This window comes from Pezoporus flaviventris, unplaced genomic scaffold (assembly GCF_033815535.1).
Source record: "Pezoporus flaviventris isolate CSIRO_AGI_PZ_B2104156 unplaced genomic scaffold, CSIRO_AGI_Pfla_v1 ptg000007l, whole genome shotgun sequence".
In the NCBI taxonomy this organism is placed as follows: domain Eukaryota; kingdom Metazoa; phylum Chordata; class Aves; order Psittaciformes; family Psittacidae; genus Pezoporus; species Pezoporus flaviventris.
In genome coordinates this window covers 62,245,754-62,265,274 of record NW_026892555.1, presented here as the reverse complement: position 1 = coordinate 62,265,274, position 19,521 = coordinate 62,245,754, and the positions used below count along the sequence as shown (strand labels likewise).

Genomic DNA, 19,521 nt, shown 5'->3' with positions numbered 1-19,521 from the left:
ACAAAAACTTTACAAAAGGAACAACATTACAAGGAATTCATCTTCACCTGTCAGCTCAAAAAAGAAATTTAGCCTGAAATGGCATCGTAAAGTAACTTAATTTCAGTAATACTGTATGTCTAATCAGCAGTAGAAGGATAATGCTAAATAGCTTAAGTGCTGCATTTTAGAAAGCCAGTTAGCAGGAGTAAGTACAAGAAAGTCATTACAATGAGAGTGACTATGTATTGTAAATATTAGTTAATGTATTTACCTGATGAAACCCTAGGTAGTCCACAATCGTTGATGACGCATAAAATATCATTCCGTCTGCACTCACCACCAATGCAAAACCGTTCAGTGACTAAAAGGGAAACAATATTAAAAATAATCAGAAAGTAAAGAGTAAAAGGGGTATAAAATGTAGTAGTTTTAAGAATATTCTAGATCTGAAAAAAATCACTCTGCAAACAAGCTGGCCATCAAATTTTGCAGAAAGGCCTTTTTTCCTAACATGAAAGATGAATAACAATATGGAACATAGTTTTTTCTTTTTTTTAATAAAGTTAGGATAAGTAATTTCAGTGTTAACTACCATATTACATTACTAGGTTATTATCTACTTTAAATTTTACCATTAATTCATATAATTAAAAGCTTAATAGCAAGTGTCAAGTACTCTTTTTGCTTTTAATTTAAAACATCATATTCCATAATAATTGCTTTGAATGTACATGCATTGATACATATAGATAATATAATAATCTCCAACAAGAAAATTAAATGCATGTACTGTGGTAGCTGTCACTTTAAAACTGGACTTGTAATTTAATGCATGGCTATTTTCATATGCTTCTATGAAAATACCTGTGTGACGTAATTGCATAAATGCAATGAATACATAAAGTAGGAAATAAATACTTCAGTGATATAGACCCATGTTTAGTCTAAAAAGGAAACCTGAATTAATTCCTATGGAGTCAGTGATGTAAGAAAAATAACCAGGAAAATAAGGATTAAATAAGCAATATATAAATTAACAAGTAAGGATTAAACAAACTACTTGACGTAAACATCAAGATCATCACACTGCATGCAGACTGGCTAATTTTGCCTCTCTTCCCTTGGTGAAGACTCAGTAACATATCTTCACTCCAGCAGGCTTGTATTCCAAGGTTGTTTAGATGAGCCTTTCATGTTCTGAGGACTTTTGAGATGATGACAGTTCAAATGGCTGCTGATGAAATACTGCTACGTTATTACTATCCTTGCTTCACCTTTTTTCAGTGTACTGTTGTAGCAATGTGCCTATTAATCCTGAGTTAATCCTGAAGCACAATGAGGGCAGATTTTCAATCACTCAGCAACCAGACACACTGACATATTTTTGTGAGCTTGGTTCTCTTTTTGGTTCCTAAATAAGGACCAGATTTCCAAGACTGCTCGAAGCCTGTTCCCACTGTGACAATGGTGGGCAGAATTTCAAGAGTTCAGTGCACAATAGACTGACCTCCTCAGAAGATTCGGCCCCAATCAGAAATGTGGAGCACCTTTGGAAATGTGGCCCAATGGGACCACATTTGTGGTGTCTCAAAGAACCTGTGAAATGATGACTGGAGAAATGTAGTGGAGAGACTGCAGTGGCTCACCTACCTTTGGAAAGAGCTGTAGCAGCAACTGCTTCAACCAAGTCAGTGCTAGCCATGAGTCATGGCTAAGAATAGTCAAGCGCAAATCATTGCCAGGCCCAGGTCAGCTCTAAAGAGACAGATCCTTTCCAGAACAAGCGTTATCTCTGCCTAGTTGGGTTTGTGCTGAACACTGGTTATCCCAGTTGACCTTCCAAGTGCAAGAAGTTGCTGGACTGCTGCTATTTTCTGCTCTAAATAATGCCCAGATTCATCTTAGCACCTCACTAACCAGAAGACAATGTTTCAAGATTTCTACATATTCACGTCTATGCCTTTCACTGCACTGAGAGGAGCCTCCATAGATGATATCTGTCATATCCATGTCCAGTGTCAAGTGGAGACAAGAAAGCATTTTTGGCATCTTGTCTCTTTGAACTCATCTTCACAGCAATGAAACCATCAGTGATGTGATGTTAGAAATTTTATTACATTTTGAACATCTAGCAGGCCTTTTAATTTGGACAGAATAAAAATTTCCACAAAGATAACCATAGGACATTTAAGGGAGCTCCTTCATGTCTGTGGCTGTTACATGCATGTCCCAAAAGATCTCCAGTCCTGCCTGTGCAGCTGGGGCAGGTAGAACTTTAGAACATTAAAGAAATGTTCGTAATTGAAGAAATGTTCTTAACCTATGCAACATAAATACAACAAATTCTATCTGGGAAGGCTTAACAAAATGACCATAGGATCTGAATACTAATAAAGAATCTCACATGTATCATGCTGAGCATCCTTGAAATGTGGTTGGTCCTGCAGGTAAGCTGGAGTTTTAAACCCCTGTAAGAAATAGCTGGGGAGAACCTGCCTTTGCCAAAGATTGCTTTTATGAATCGAGAAATAAATGCCGCTATCCAAAAATTACTCTTCTTCATCCAACATACTGGTACACACTCTTTAGTCCTAGACACATACCCTAAAAGATGAGTTTCTACTTTTAAAATGTAAAACCTGCTCCCTCACAGTGAAGGTGGGCAGATTTTTCTTTACACAAGATTTTCTTTCACAGAGCCAGAGTCGGGCTGGACCAGCTGCAGCAGTTTTTAAAACAGGAAAGGGAAATGGGACCATGTGTCCCATTTTTAACCATTTCTAAGGGTTCAGATCAGTGGACTGGCAGCTACATCTGTGAGGTTGTGACATATAAGGAGGGGTGGGAGGGAGCAAGAGGAATGAAGAAGCAGAGGAAAATTTCAAGGAGCCATGTGTTTAGGTTACGAGAAATAAGTATGGATTTGAGGGATGTATGTAAATGAAGAGAATTCCAAACTTCCCCCACTTTGTTTTGTTCTTGAAATGCTGATGTCTTCTCCTGAGTTAAGATCTCTTAAGTAAGGATTGCCTGGTTTTCATGACCCCAAATTCAGACATCAGATCCTCTACCCTGCAGGCAGGAAAAGAAAAACCCACTTTGGTGCAACAACAACTTTTATGGAGCCACATGAAGTTGTTGAGGATTAACACAAATTCCATGTGTCTAAACCTCATTTTAGATGGGAAACCTGATGCTTCAGGCACACTAAAAAGACATGAGCTGGACATGGAGTAAAACTTCCTAACCAGTGATTCTCACCTATGACTGCAATTTTTTCTGTTTTCTCAATATTACCCTTAAGTACATACCCTAAAACAGTTGAGTGTGAAACCTGACAGCTGTAGCACAGAGCACTCTGAATAGAATCAGAGTTGGGCTGAGATTTTTGCTTTTCTTACCTGCTTGCTGCAGCCAGGGAGGTAGAATCTGTTTGCTAACACAGGTCTGGTACCCCAGAAGTGGGGAATAACGATTGCAGATTAGTAGGAAAAGACCTCGTCTGACCTCTCAGACAAATCTCTCAGGTATCATATACAACTCCATACTAAACCACTTTACAGTAATCCTGCATAGAAATTTTCCATTTATCTGGCTAGAATCCTAGTGATTTGTTAGACTGAGTGGAAAAGAGAGACAGCTTCAGTCCATGAGAATGAGCAAAAACTATTCCCAGCTTTTTTGTTCTAAGTTACAAATGAAACAGGACAACAAAGTATATGGCCCCACTTAACGATTTTAAACGCTTTCAGTTACTGAAATAGGGTTCTCAGCAATAGCTTTCTCTCATTCCCAGTGAAAGGGAGGCTGCATTGGTGTGCTGTGTCAGAACCACAGCAGCCCTCTACCTGGGTAATAGATAACCTGGGGGGAAGAAAAGGGAAAGCGGATGTGGACCAGCTTCATAGCGTATGTGTCTGCCCAAAACACAGAGGGGACAACACAGAGAAGTAAAGGCAGCTTTTCTCTGCCCAAAACACAGAGGAGACAACACAGAGAAGTAAAGGCAGCTTTTCTCAGTAGAAATAATGTAAAGGCAGCTTTCAGTAGAAATAATGGGAAGCCTGTAACAGGGCTTTTGGATTTCGAGGAGGAAATAACTGAACTGATGTTATTTGCTTTATGTACAACTGGTGTGTTTTAATCAATAAAGTCCACTTGCACCCTCTTACAACTGTTAGCAATTTTGCACATACTTACACATGCACAAGGGGACACACCCAGCACATAGAAACACGGACAAAGATATGAGCTTGGGCATTAAAACTTTCACAACAAAAAACAACTAACTTCAAATCTGAAAAAAAATACATGGTTCTAAACTGCCATTTGGTAAACCATATGGATTCAATGACAGATGGAATTTCTAATGCAGGATAATAGCTGAAACATGTGAGAAAGCCTTAAGTATGTATTGTGAACATTTGTTTGTTTGTATTTGGCTTTTTAAAAACACTTACATGAGTTTTCTACATTGTACTTTACAAATGAAATCATGTGGCTATTTTTTTTTTTCCCAAATGGAAAAAAAAATGAAAGAATTAAAAAAAAAAAAGGGCTTGGCACCAGACAGGAGCCTGTGTTCTTTTGCAAGAACATGTACATCCAATTATGTACTCACGAAAAGCTGCACCTGCTACTGAAACAAAAAACAATTAATCTGTCAGTTCAAAGAAAGTACAACATTATTCTATTGCCTGCAGTAGCTGGGAGATGAAAGTTATCAGTTCCTTCCATTAAGAAGTTTTCGAAACATTATTAGTCAAGAGGTTCTCTTTGGGAATGAAGGCAAATATTTTGAGGAAGGTAGGACTTCCTTTGGCAAGATCCTTTATATATCCTGATTTTTTTTTTTTCTGGTCCCATGGCAGAAAATCAGGCAGCAAATACTTCAAAGATATTTTGGTCAAGGTCATGGCATAGTAAAAATAAGAAGGGGGGGGGGGGGGAAGAGACAGAAAACAAGTTCCAATCCACATTTCTCTTATTACTCTTCCTTGAAATAAAGGAAAATTCACTAGCACTAGGTCTCCAGAGACCATGTTACTATGGTTACTAAAGTACAACAGTCAAGGCCTGCAGCCATGCCTTGCTTTGAACAGATTTTCGAGTCACGCAACTTGGGTACTAAATTTCCAGGGTCATTTGGCTCACAGTTTATCTGGAACAGCTTCACTTAATAGTGGATCGCTGGGTTTTTGCATCCTATGTGGGATGGGGCCATTTTCTAGTGATCTAAGTAAGCAGCTATTTAAAAACTTGGGAAATACTTGTTCTCGTCTTCTGAATATTGGGAGGAAAATGCAGACAGTTAATGTGTCTTCTGTCTTTAACTGTATTGTTTAGTGGATCAGTATTTCTTTCCACTGGTGTTTTTTAGGATTCATAATTGAACTTCTCAAAAATGCCTCTGAAATCCCTGAGGTTCTCTTTATGACTGAATAAAAAAGCAAAAAAAAAAAAAAAGAAAAAGAAACTCTTACAGAACCCTGAAATAAAACCCACATAAAAGACCATCCAGAAATACTGTATTTGGTGACATCAGAGTATGGCTTTTACTCAACAAGTACAGTATCTCTTAGCCCTCCAGACTCATGCATTTCTCTGATATCTACAAAGCAACTTCAAAAGGAATATTTCTGTGAGTAAGCACTATTTCGTGCGAAGGAGGAGTGGCAGAATTGTTTTCAGCATTCAGTTTTGATCAAAGGCTTGCATGTACTGCTTAGTTTTCAGGCAAAAGAAACAAAACAGAAGATGAATTTCCATCATTTGAGCCAGGGGAGGAAGTAAATCCTACAGGCTGAAGCCTACAGCTGTGGGTTTTTATGGGAAGCCTTTCAGAGGGAAAGTGCTCAATCTGATTGATTTGATTTCATAGGCAGCAGAAATGTTTCTTTTGAAACCCAAAGAAATACGTACATATGATCAGGATGCCTCTTTCACTCTTCTTGTCTTCCCGATTAAAATAAAGTTCATGTTCCTGTATATCTCTTTGAGCCTGGATATCACTTCAGCTTCCTTAAAGATAGTATGAAACTCAGCACCTAGTGCTGCGCTACCCAGAGCAGGGCTTGGCAAAGTTTTCTTCGATCATTCACATTACCAGAAGAATTTGAGCCCTGGCCTTCTCATTTACTGTTGGAGGGAAGAGCTGTGCCATCTGAAAAGCACAGACGATTGTAAACCATTCAGCTGGTGAAATTTCTCATTATTCCATTTTTCAGTATTCCATCACTTCCACCGAGGAATTAGGGCAACTTTGGAGATTCTTGTTTATGTGTGTGTCTTCAGTCTAACAAGGGAGCTGGAACACTGTGGCTCATCAAGAGGCAGCAGACAAATCTGGCCTCCTGGAAATCAGTTAGGAAAATGTAAGTCATTGGGCTCTGGTAATTGTGAGCTATAAACTTTCAAGAAAACATAGTAGCTCCCTGGAGAGGGAGATTGTAATGTGTGCACACATGTAAATAAATTTTAAACCATGGTGATGTTGGTTTTTATATGCTTGATATGTAATAAATATTGGACGCAACCAAGAACAACTTTTGCCCTTCAAGTTGTTTTGATTGCATGATGCAAAATTGTAAATGTAGCTTTTTTTCCATTGTACTTTCATTCTAAGCTTAGGCTTTTGTAACAAAGCTTGCTTAGTCTGTGTCAAGTCCTTGGGTTAGAACCTCTCTTCTTTATGATATGCATGAACCACTGGGCTTCAATAAGCCCAGCACTTCAAAACTAATCACTCTGCCCAAGATGGTACTGAGAAATGAGAGCTGAAACATCGTTTGACTTTGTATGTGCAGAAAGTGGTGCAGTCGTGCACTAGAAAGAGATACATTCCAACTGAATCCCATTGTTTCACAAGTATCAAACACTGGAAATGAGAATGCAAGACTGTATGCTTCCAGAGCAGAGCAGTGCTAATGACTAATAGCTTAAAGACAGGTTAGAGAAGATTTTCTTTCTGAAAAAATGAATTTATGTGTGACACCAACCACTTCAGTACAAATTTGTTGTATGGCATGTTTGCTTAGATTAATTTACTACTACCAACAACTCTTTCTAGTGATGACAAGGTTTGGTGGATTTTTTTCATATCTAATTGTAAAAAAGCCATGATCCTTTTCTTTGCATTACCAATTAGGATTTCATATGGGAATTGAGTATATGAATACTACTTGAGATTAATGGACATTATACAAGTTCTGGAGACTATAGTAACCTAAAGATAATAATACTAAAATTATTAATTCTAGATTGTCAAGAAAAAGCATATTTTATTTATTAATACACAGCTATATGTATTATGATTACTGGATATGCTACTAGGTACTTGGATGAGTAACATGCATTTTACTTTAGCATTTATCATTAAATACTAACATATGAGATAATCTCTTATATCTTTTCCTTTGGTCTCCTCAATTAACCATGATCTTGAATTTAAAATTGTGCTCTACCAGTAATGGACCCCTCCTGTCAATGCTCTTTCACAAATACTGTGCCCTGGACTGCACTTGGAAATAGAAACAATCTTTATATTGATTTATGCAGTTTCTCATTTCACTTCCCCAAAAGCAGATGTTGTATTCACAGATGGAAGCAAAGCTGGGGCAGTATCGTATCTTCAGTGCAAGTTCAGCCCTTTCTTCTTTCTGAGCTCTGCAGCTGCTCTGAGCTTTTCAGCCTTCTCTTCAACAATTTCAGTATAGAAAATGCAAGCCTGATTAATTTCATTTGAGAAGACTCAAAATGAAGCATTAATTGCTCACTACTCTGCACTTGCAATAACAAATTTAGTTAGGTAGACTTCGCAGTAACAAATGTAGTAAGATTACCCTTTATCTTCCACAGAAATAACTTACTGAAGAGTCTCAAATAATATTTATCCAACATGTTGGATAATTAGACATATGTAAGTACCAATGTCTGGATTTTTTTTCAGTGTTATTTACATGTAAGTGCATCAAGTCCTAAAGAGAAGAAGCCGTCATAATATTCCATCCGCAGCTGACTTCTATTTGTACTTGCAGACTGCTAACAAGATGAATGGCAGACATCTCTTTCTGTAAGGAATCAAAACCTAAAAGAGACAATATTGCAGCCTATGTACTGTAAACAGATTGTGATGTCCTAATTTCAGAGCACTATTTTTCTGTGTATTTAGCACTATATATCACTTTTTCTAACACAGAACTATTTCAGCGGTGGGGAGAAGATCAAAACAATCTGTATTTCATATTCTGCTCAATAATACATGCTGAACCAGCTTTTTTAAACACCATTTAAGGTCAGTGTTGTTTTTAGGCACTGTGGAATTCCTGAATTTAACTCTGGAAACTGTCTTACTGTGCATGTTACCATCTTATGCATGTTTTATATCCTGTATAAAACACACCCTGTCCCGCGCTGGCAGCAAGGGTGAATTCTGCTACTAATGTTACTTTGACCCAGAGAGGCAAGCAATACTTTCTTTAAGCTAGATATCAAGTGGATGACAGTGGATCGATTGTCTAGAAAGAGGTAAGGATGGAAAGTTAGAGACAACTCATCTAACTAGCAGCAACGATGGTAAACCTTAAATTGAGTTATTAACTAGATTAAGCCTTCCCCAAGGGTTCCCCTTCTGTAAGCCCCTGTTTCAGTCTGAGCGTACATTTCTTTTCTTCTCCCAAAAAGAAGCCCACTCATAGTCACTAGAAAATTCTGGGGGTATCGCAGTGCTCAGGGGAGGCAGGAAAGGTGTAGAACACATTGGGGAAAACACCTGCTATTGGCCACCATCAGCTTTTGCAGCTAGGAATTCCTGGAAGAACTGCAATTACAATGGGATATAAAAACCATCTCATTTCTCTTTTTTCTACTCATAAAATGTCAGGGACAGTTAGAATGATGGGGATTTCTCTTGAAGTTCTTGGAACAGGAACAGAACTGTTTTAAGGGTGCCTATCTGTCCTCACATCTCCAAATCAATACTATATCTGTGTTAATAGGAAACAGTGCATTTAATGGGCAGCGTAATGCTTTTTAATAGCAGTTTTCTTTTCAGTTCAAACCCATCAAAAAGCATATTTAAATTTTATTAACTGGGGTAGGCAAAAAATAAAATTTAAATGTACTCAGAATTTCTCCCAAAATTTATGTGTTTTTCTTTTGAAACCATCATTACCACAAAACATAATCACTGCAAATTTGTGAAATGTCTTAAGACAACACACAGTCTTGCCTGGACCTGCTTTCTAGCTCATCACTTCACCTTACTGAGAAGATAGCACAGCTGCAGCTCCTTAGCTTTTCTGAGTTGAGAATGAGGAATATACTGGAAGCAAGTATCAGCTGTAAGTACAGATTAAGCTACTAATTATTAATTACACTTCAAACAGCTGAAGATCAGTTAAGCAACATAAGATTGCAATGATCTATGATAACAGAGAGGCATTATTTAAAGTGTATTTTTGTTTCATTATTTTTTTCTCTTTTATAATATATGTCTTGGCTGTCTTCAAAAACAGGACACTTCCTCAAAAGCAAATGCTCCTGCAGAACTTTGTATGGAAGGAACAGTGTGTTACGATTGCCTTCATTAGTTGAATGCACGAATTCCAATTCTAGTAGGAGACTAAACCGTGGTGGATCTATACGACGCAGTGCTTACATACAGATATTGAACCTATTGATTTGTGAGAATGGTTGCCAAGGAATAGCTCTGAAGTCTGTGAGAGAAAAAAAAACCCTAATCAAGCTGAAATGGGAGAATATGTTTTGCTGGGGAGGAAGTCATGTGGCCGCTGGACTGTCTCCAGAGGCACCGAAATAGCCGCAGCAGAAACAGAGGAAGTGGCTGTGAAAAGTGAGCTCGGGTGGAGTTGGCTGTGATAAACAGTCTGGAGACGGCAGCAGCAGCCTGAAATTCAAATCCACATCTGGTGTGTGCCCAAAGCTGATTGATTCTTTACCTTAATGCTGCTGATGGACAGCTTCCCCATTTACTGGTGCACCTAAAATTCTCAGCTAGGCCTCCTTATATGAAAGCAGGTTTGCCTCTACCCTGACAAATGGAAGGCACTTTTCTGATGCCAGGTTTGCCAGTGCAAACCAGAGAGGATGCTGCCTTTTTTCTCTGCACGCCTGTGCTGGCTGCCTGCTCCCCCTGCTCTATCACATTAAACATGTGATAGAGCTCTATCACATTAAACTGCTTGCCCTGATTTTCCAACCTGCTCACAGCTTGCTCCCCCCTCAATTATAATCCGTCATTTCATGTTGGAGAAACCAAGTGCTAACTCTCATCAGTCCAACGTGTTACCTTTACTGGTAGGCAGGCTTTAGAAACAAGCACTTTATGGTGTTTCCCATTTTGGTAAAAGGCTCTGCACAAGCCTCTGCAGAGGTACCTGATTTTTCTCCTTCGAACCCATCCTTAAAACTCTTGCAAAAGTCGTGGCAAAGGTCAAGCTGCTTCTACACTGTGAGTACTGGCAACTGTGGTTACCATTTTGGTCATTGTTCAGCAGCTGTATGCTAAGCTGCATCAAAAGGAACATGGCCAGCAGGTCAAGGGAGGTGATTCTCCCCCTCTAATCCACTCTCACGAGGCCCCGACTGCATGCAGCTCTGGGGCCCGCAACATAAGAAGGACATGGACCTGCTGGAGCAACTCCAGAGGAGACCACAAAGATGATTAGAAGACTGGAGCACCTCTACTATGGAGACAGGCTGGAAGAGCTGGGCTTGTTCAGCCTGGAGAAGAGAAGGCTCCAGGGAGACCTTAGAGCAAGCCTTCCGGTACCTAAAGGGGACCTACAAGAAATCTGAAGAGGGACTTTTTACAAGGGCAGGTAGTGACAGGACAAGGGCTTTAAGCTGACAGAGGGTACATTTAGATTAAACATTAGGAAAAAAAATCTTCCCTGTGAGGGTGGTGAGGCACTGGCACAGGTTGCCCGTAGAATCTGTGGCTGCCTTATCCCTGGCAGTGTTCAAGGCCAGGTTAGATAGCGCTGGGAGCAACCTGCTCTAGGGAAGGTGTCCCTGCTCGTGGCAGGGGGCTTGGAGCTGGGTGGTCTTTAGGTCCCTTCCAACCTAAACCATTCTATGATTCTATGCTTATTTCCACACACTGTGTTGCTCATCAAAATGCACCTTCATCACTTGTCTCGTATTTAGGCTGCAAATCTAAAAGGAGGGGATCACATCTCTTTTTTTTTTGCTCTGCCCCACTGTTACGTGCCACCACCTGTATTTCAAAAACCTCAGCGCTATGGCATCATCATGATCATTACAGTCATAACAGTAGCACTAAGGACTGGAGGAGAGAGTAGATGGTGTTTAGAGGCCACAGGCTTTTCTGTCCAGATTGTTTGAGAAGAAAAAAAAATAATAGAAAAAGGAAAAGAGAGAACATTAGTTATTTGTTTAAAGGGTAATACAAAGGATGTTTTTTTGCACAAAGTTGTGGCCATGCCAAATTTCAAGTCTGGATTTTAGAAATATGCCTATTTTGCAAAATGAAAAAGAGGGACCAGGGCCTCTGAAATGTTCCTTTGTGTTTTACTTGTGCCTAGCAAGAAGAAAATGAACGTACACATGTGACAAAACAGCAAGTTACCCCTGACCCCATTTATGGCGCTTTTTCTTCATGGATAAATTCTCTGTAAGTCATCCCAAGTGACTAATGTCAGTTTAAATCATGTCATCTGAATTACTGGGAGAAGGTTCATGTTTAAAAACAAAGGAAAGCAAAAGGGTTATTTGGGCAACTTTTAAAAGTTGTAGTAACTGGAAAAGAGACTATGAACTTTTTATGAGAACTTCTCATTTTGACGGCTCCATTTTAAACCAGCAGATTAAAAGGTGATCATGAGCTAACGTGATTTACTTTTGAAAGACTGTGCTAAGAAAGTCATCATTGTTGGAAGCTGAAAAGGAATTCAAGAACAGATAAATCAAAGAGTGTCTCTCTATAGTTTTTGATTTCTGAAGTCCATGTCTTGGTCATAGCTCTGCTTAACAGCCATGCACTTCTGTCTGACTCCCAGTTTTCCTTTTCAAGTTTGAACTAAAAAATAACAGGAAGAGTAAGGTCTCTTGCTCTCACACTGAAATTCAAACTGGAGTAGCTTTTTCAAGAGCAGAGCTTTATCAAGTACTGATTACATAAATCAGTTTGGAAGAAGGAAGTGGAATTACACCAAGAAGTTCAAAAAAATTACAGGAAACCAAGTGGGAAAAGGGTTTCCTATGTTATTTCCTTATGCAGAGTAAAGAACACCACCAATAGGATGTTTTCTAATGTATCATTTTCCAACTCCTTTGGAATGAAACTTGAACTATAGTTCAAGCCACTGGGAAACACCTTTTGGTTCCAAAATGTGCACATTTATCACTCTCTTCAAAGTAACTCCCAGAAAGCTTATTATATGCAGCCACTTTTGAGGTAACGACGTAATGTTAAATAATATGCTTCAGGTTTGTGTTGTATCATATCCTGTGTCCTTTGCTTAGATAAAAAGACTGACTTTCTTTGCTTTTGATTAAGAAGACTTGGGCTCTATTTGGTATTTAAATTAATGAAAATAGCCTTGCTGACTTCAGCATGAACTACCAAGCAATAACCAAAATTTCCTATTCACAATAGTGCCCAAACCTGCCATACGTAATTAAGAAATAATATGTAAAGCATATTACTATGTAAAGAAATAATATGTAAAGCATGAGTGAAAATGTGCTTGTTTTGTGAGATAAAGTGGCTATACCTTACTATGCTATTGTTTTGCACCAGCAGTCAATTCCAAGCACAAATACTGATGGATCAGAAACTAGATACCTGAATTACCTCACTAGTCATGTTACTTAACTGGCAAAATTCATCTGCTAAGTGGTAGAACGAAAGCATGCCTACAAAACATGGAAGCTCAGTTTGAAAAATAACACTTCAGATGATTAAGTAGTTTATGTAATAAAACTAAGATTATTCATACAAGTGGAGAATTATAAGGGCCGCACCACCAAAACTAGCATTCAGTGTTTTTCTCCACTTCTGAAGACACACATGATTTTGAAGAAGGTTTGAGGTTTGTTTTTTGGGGTTTTTGTTTGGCTTTTTGGTTTTGGTTGGGGTTTTGTTGGTTTGTGGGTGTTTTTTTTTAATAAAGGACCATATGTGTCTGATTTTAGGATTTTTTTTTAAGGATGCCAGGCATCTGACAGTCTTTGTCTAAAAGTTTAAATAAGCAAGTTGTAAGCCTGTCCAGATGCCTCTGTGCAGCCTTCCTACCCTCAAGCAGATCGACACTCCTGCCCAATTTGCTGTCATCTGCAAACTTACTGAGGGTGCACTCGATGTCCTTGTCCAGATCATAGATAAAGATAGTAAACAGAATGTACAGTGTTACTGAATAAGAAACACCAGGAAGTATGATGACTGGCATCATCAGCGCAGCCCACAAAGAAAAGCATGAGACAAAACCACAGAAATGTGATTCTTCTGCCCCGAAGCCTTAAGAGTAGAGGATGCATGTGGAAATATGTCTGTGAACTGGGCAAAAGAGTGCCTTGGAACATCCTGAAAAAAAACACAGACCTTTCCTGAAAGAGTGTGAGCTGCTGGTAAGCACGAAAATGACAAATCGGGCCAGGTCTGGCCTTTATCGGTATTCATCAGTGAGATGGGGCATGAGAGAACCAGGCAGTCTCACTCCATTAGCATCTGTTTGGAAGCTGCACGGATCATCCGGCTTTCTTTTAAATATTGTGACATTTTGGATTTAAAGCACTATTTTCACACCTGAAAAGAATTATGTCCAGAGACAGAGATACCATAAATCTTCTGCTGCAACCTACAAGAGTGGAACAGAAAACCAATAGACATAACAAAGAAGGAAAGGAAGCCCATCAAGACATCTCCTTGGCAAGCAAGGGTTGAGACAGAAATTTGATTGCCCTCCATAAGGAGCAAAAATACCTGCAGGAGCAACTGTGAGGTGGTCAATAAAGTCCAAGTGACAATTTTGGCAGGGTGCCACTTAGGATATGGGTGATGATTACACAAGAAGTGGTCAGCGGTGATGATGGGGCCACTGCCTGACGGCGTGTCATTGAGAAAACAAGTTCAGATAGAGTCTTCCTTTCAAAAACAGACATTTAATTCTTCCAATAGGATAGTATAACACATGAAAATTACACATGCATTTGGGATGAGGAATTACCTGCGCAGCAGTGTAGACTCTGAGTCTGGACTTGAGACTATGAGAGAGCATAGCTGGGGGTAAGAGTAGACGTGGCTAACAGCCATGAGATGATTATTGCAATCGAGGCTATTGCCTAGATACCCACCAGTGATTCATTCTTATTTTTCCAAGGCACCGTTTTATTGTGTTTCTCCACCCCATCACCCCGTAAATTCTCTCTGGATTTATTGACTGCCAATACAATTTATTTTCCCAGTTTTCTGGATATGGGTTTGGCCCAGTGTTCCTTAAGTATTTAGTAACAAGCTTCAGAAACTGAATGTGGCCCTTTTCTGCCAGAACACATGTGGCGCAATGTTTGCAATGCCACCTGTCTTGGAAAATACTTTAAAGCACAAAGTTAAAAGTCATTACTGCAGTCAAACAGAGTCTGAAGTCTCCAAGGAGAACAAAAACTGCAAGAATGGGGTATACTGAGAAAGACCGTTAGCAAAATCAAACTGTCTTCCCTCCAAAGGGAAACAAAGATGGCAAGGAAAGAGTCTCTTATCCAGAAGAAGTGATCTTAGAAAACTGAAAGAAATTATTTGCTTAGGTACCTGCTGTGTTCCACTAAAAAGTCTTTGATAAACTGGTATCGTTGTTTATTCTGTTAATGCTGATGAAAGCTATTTGATTATAGCTGTAAAAAACCTCTATAAAATCTTCAACAAAAACCACATGTTGTGGCAGAGGCCTTTAGAAATAAAAGACATTTTAAACATACTTTGAAGACAGCCTAATGCCGTTGTTTTCTTTCAAGCTGAAAGGGGATGTACTGCATTGTTCCAAGACTCAAGAATCACAGATACATTATTTATCAGTAATTAGGGTTCTTGTACTGTATTTCTACCTATACATAGAGCAGAGTGATCATACTCACTAGGCAAAAAAAAGAAGCAAAAGGCAAAAGCAATTATGCCTGGTTTTCCATTGTGTTCAAGGACAGTATTATTCATACATATTTTGGTGATTCAGATTATTCTGGTTTGTATTATGTAAAGCATCTAGGAGATGTTGCACAGTGCGAGGTAATGTCACAAGAAGGAAAGTGCCTTTTGACAGCAGAAAAATGTCTTTTGAGAACCAGAAAAATGGCCACATTTACAAGTCAATATGTAAAGCATAGCAACCACCAGCAAAATTGTTTGCTTCTCTTTGAAGGGGATCACAGATGTGACTGTTTAGTTAAACCCCACAGTCCCTGATAACCAGCATGGTGAATTTGGTGGAACAACAGAAAAAAAGCACTTTTCTTCACATGCCTTAGCCACTGAATGAGCATATGCGCCAAATTCAGGCCCCAGGGAATGTTCCCAGCAGGCCCTAAGGAAAACTCACCCTCTTATTCTAGGTCAGACATGCCCATAAATGAAGCCTGGTGAATATATTTTTTTTAACATGCTCTTAATCATCCCGTTAATGATCCACATTAAGTATAATCCAGGATAAAATATTTCCCATATATTCATAGAATCATAGAACAGTTAGGGTTGGAAAGGACCTTAAGATCATCAAGTTCCAACTCTCCTGCCATGGGCAGGGACACCTCACACTAAACCATGCCACTCAAGGCTCTGTCCAACCTGGCCTTGAACACCACCATGGATAGAGCATTCACAGCTTCAATGGGCAGGCCCATTTCAGTGCCTCACCACCCTTACAGTAAAGAACTTCTTCCTTATATCCAATCTAAACTTCCCCTGTTTAAGTTTGAACCCATTCCCCCTTGTCCTATCACTACAGTCCCTGATGAAGAGTCCCTTCCCAGCATCCCTATAGGCCCCCTTCAGATACTGGAAGGCTGCTATGAGGTCTCCACGCAGCCTTCTCTTCTCCAGGCTGAACAGCCCCAACTTCCTCAGCCTGTCTTCATACAGGAGGTGCTCCAGTCCCCTGATCATCCTCGTGGCCCTCCTTTGGACTTGTTCCAACAGTTCCATGTCTTTTTTATGTTGAGGACACCAGAACTACACACAATACTCCAGGTGAGGTCTCACGAGAACGGAGTAAAGGGGCAGGATCACCTCCTTCGACCTGCTGGTCACGCTCCTTTTGATGCAGCCCAGGATTCAAAGGGAATGTGACTCCTATATACGCTGTGGTAAGCAGATCATTACCACATTCAGTAATATTAGTCTCTTGCAATCTACCTGAAATTATGTATCAGTGTTCTTTCCATAAGCCAGTAGCAGCAGGCTACTGTTTGAAGATCCTTATTGATTATGGCTGGTGCATATATAACTTGTGCTCAAGGCCAGGCTAGATGGGGCTTTGAGCAGCCTGGTCTAGCGAAAGGTGTCCCTGCCTGTGGCAGGGGGGTTGGAACAAAATGATCTTTAAGGTCTCTTCCAATCCAAATCATTCTATGATTCTATAATTGCAAATGTTACCTGACAGCCAAACATCTCTTTTTGGTACTAGCACTAACTAATCAGATGACTGTGTTACTTGCTTTGAAATACAAAATCAAAATCTTCTAAAGTAATATAAGGAAGGAAAGCAGGGTGCCAGTTTCCTTTCTGTATGACTTATGAACAACTTGTGATACTGGATCCCACGTTGAATTGCCTTTTTTCTTTAACAGTATACAGCATTTATTTGCTAAAGGCTACTATTTCATTTACATTTATATGTATCTCAGAGCTGTTATTACAATACAATTTTTATACAACTAATATTATCCTATCCAAAACAACTATACATATGTAGTCTTAATCACAAAGCAATTTTGATGGACCTTAGCGTATAAAAGGCATTATTACATCATGTGTTTGAAATGCAGATGTATCTGGGATAGACTGCTGTGATCTATCTGGTTCAGTAGTTCACAGCAGTATTTATTCTTCCTCCAGATTAATGGATCCAATTCTCAGCAAAAATATAGCCCCTTTATCGTACTCTGCCAATAGGAAATCCCTAAGAAAAATGTTAATAGAAAACCAGGGTAAAAAAGCATAGAAGGAATAAGTTCTGCACACACAACTTCCCTCAGAAAAGAGAGTTGAGGAAGTAGGATTAATTAAAATATCCCAGAATAATCTCAACTCAGATCAGAAACAAGGAAAGCTCCTGTTGGTGCCCTCAAACGTTGTCAAGTAAAATAAACCTCTGCTATCACCCCAAGTGAAAAAGAACTGTAAACTGGCCTGCTGGAGTTCACGAGTAATTTCAAGGGTGTAAGGGCACAAGGTACAATTGCCAAATGGGGACTGACCAGGACTATCGCAACTGCCAGAGAGCACTCGTGTGACTCTTGAATGACTCACACCAAGGCTGACCATTTGTTCAAAGTTGCCACAAAGCATTAAACTGAATATGTCATCAAACTGAATAAACTAGAGCCACAAAAGACAGTGTTTTTCCACTCACTTCTAGTAGAAGTCCACCTTCTTGTACAGCAGTCTTGTTAGATACGTTGTCTTCTTTTATCGTTTGGCCAACTTGCTTCTTAAAGTGCTTTTCTTGAATGGCTGTTGAAAAGAGTTATTATCAATTTAGAAATCATAATGATTAGGGCTGCTAGACTAAAATTCTTTTTTAGGCACTTAAGATGCATTGATTTAATTGGGAGTTACTGCCTTTGTGGTCTGGATCCCAGTTACTAACAACTTTCTTTTGCTGTGAGGGAGATAGATACATATTTGGCAGTCCAGATGGTTTTTATATGAAATATCTATCACATTTTTTATTGAACATATTTTTTCCATTAGTGTACTCTACATAAAGCAACAACCAAAACCCACAGGAAAGAAACAAAAGAAAGTTAGCAAGTTGTTTTGTTTATAAGAATATGTATTATGACAATATAAAGAAACATCTATATAGCTCAGAAGACAAGGCACTGAAATGAGTTCCTTATTTTCAGTGCTGACCTTCTTGGCATCAGATTATTTTCAGTCTCACTTTACCCTCTTCTACGAGTCTGAGAATGAATGTAAGATTCAAGGGAAGGTTCTTAAACTGTTTCATTTTTAAACAGAGGTTTAAAGTTTGTTTTTAGCAGGCCACTTACCACATGAAATTCATTAAAATCTCTCGCTATAGATTAAAATTGCATGTTTTTTTCCTCATAATAATGAAAGCCTTCATGGGAGTCAAAACTGGTGAGTGCTTCCTGCACATGGGTTATCATTGCTTGATCTGAAATATCTTTTAATACTCCATATTGATATATATCACAAAAAAAAAACCTGAAATACAACGCCATTTCTGGGGATAATGAAAGAATCTGAGAAGGCTGACACCACTTGATACATTGGGCTCCTGCATCATCTAGGGAGTATGACATGAAGCTGTCGTTACCATTTGCTCAGTAAAAATTGAGTCAGCTTCACTCCTGCTGCCCCGTCCCAGAGATGGGTCATACAAATATACAAGTAGCAAGCAGAGATTCAGTTTTCTGTTTGTTCTCCTTTCAATGGAGAGAATTAGAGAGGAGAAAGTACCAATGACATTAGTTAGGACATTTGATACATATTGTCCCTTCCAGCTAAAGGAGAGCTGGAGCAGCCACAGCCTGAGATGGTTAATCTCAAATTAATCCAAAAAAAAAAAAAAGGTTGGCACAAAAAGGAATGGTTTACACCAAGTCAGAATATGAAGAGGAGACAGCCAGCAAGCCTTTGATGCTCCTGAGCTTGCAGCTAAAATTCATGACATTTAATGGGATTTAAATTTTTAGTAAGATACCAAATTAAGAAAAAGGTATATATTTTTCAGTAGTTTGAATGATACTGATCTAAACAGAGTCACAAAGGGCTGTGACTCAATTTAACAGCCTAGTGAGGGACTGTTGCAGGATCCTTACAATAGATCATAGCAATGCAGAGCCACTCTGACTGAATATCCATGCTGGTTTTTAGCTTACGTTGTACATATTTGCCGCCAGTGATAATGTCGGTCATTACCCCAGAGCAATCATTTCAAATGTATAATTAGATGTCATAAATCCCTCCCCTGGGCATGGGAAAACACATCAGGAAAATCCTAAGCTGCCTAAACCAGATCCCTACCCATGTTTTCCAGCCAAAACAATATTGTGATTTCAGACGTGTAAGCAAGGCTGCTATCAACGGGACACACAGATTCTTCAATCTTCATTTTCACTTTTGTATACCTTTTGGACTAACTGGAAACAGTTGTGCTATTTTCCCCCATGTCAGCCAAGCCTTCTGCTACTCCTGTCCATAAGAACAGACACGTGGACACTCATGCCAATCATTTTTAAAAGCCCAGCCCCTATTCCAAGGGCATCTTTCAGAGTTTTCGCTCTCAGAGGGGATGGTTTTGTGATTACTGCCACAGC

At 39.2% G+C, this 19,521-nt stretch overlaps 1 protein-coding gene across 2 annotated transcripts in view; it reads right to left on the bottom strand.

Annotated features, from left to right (window-relative positions):
* Positions 1 to 19,521, bottom strand: part of AHRR (aryl hydrocarbon receptor repressor) — a 93,448-nt gene that overhangs the window by 16,967 nt on the left and 56,960 nt on the right. For both annotated transcript variants that reach the window (XM_061448982.1, XM_061448983.1), the window contains 2 exons: positions 17,586 to 17,686; positions 254 to 343 (listed from right to left, as the gene is read on the bottom strand). In XM_061448982.1, coding sequence (XP_061304966.1) covers positions 254 to 343; positions 17,586 to 17,686 — 191 coding nt within the window. The remainder of the gene's footprint in view (positions 1 to 253; positions 344 to 17,585; positions 17,687 to 19,521) is intronic.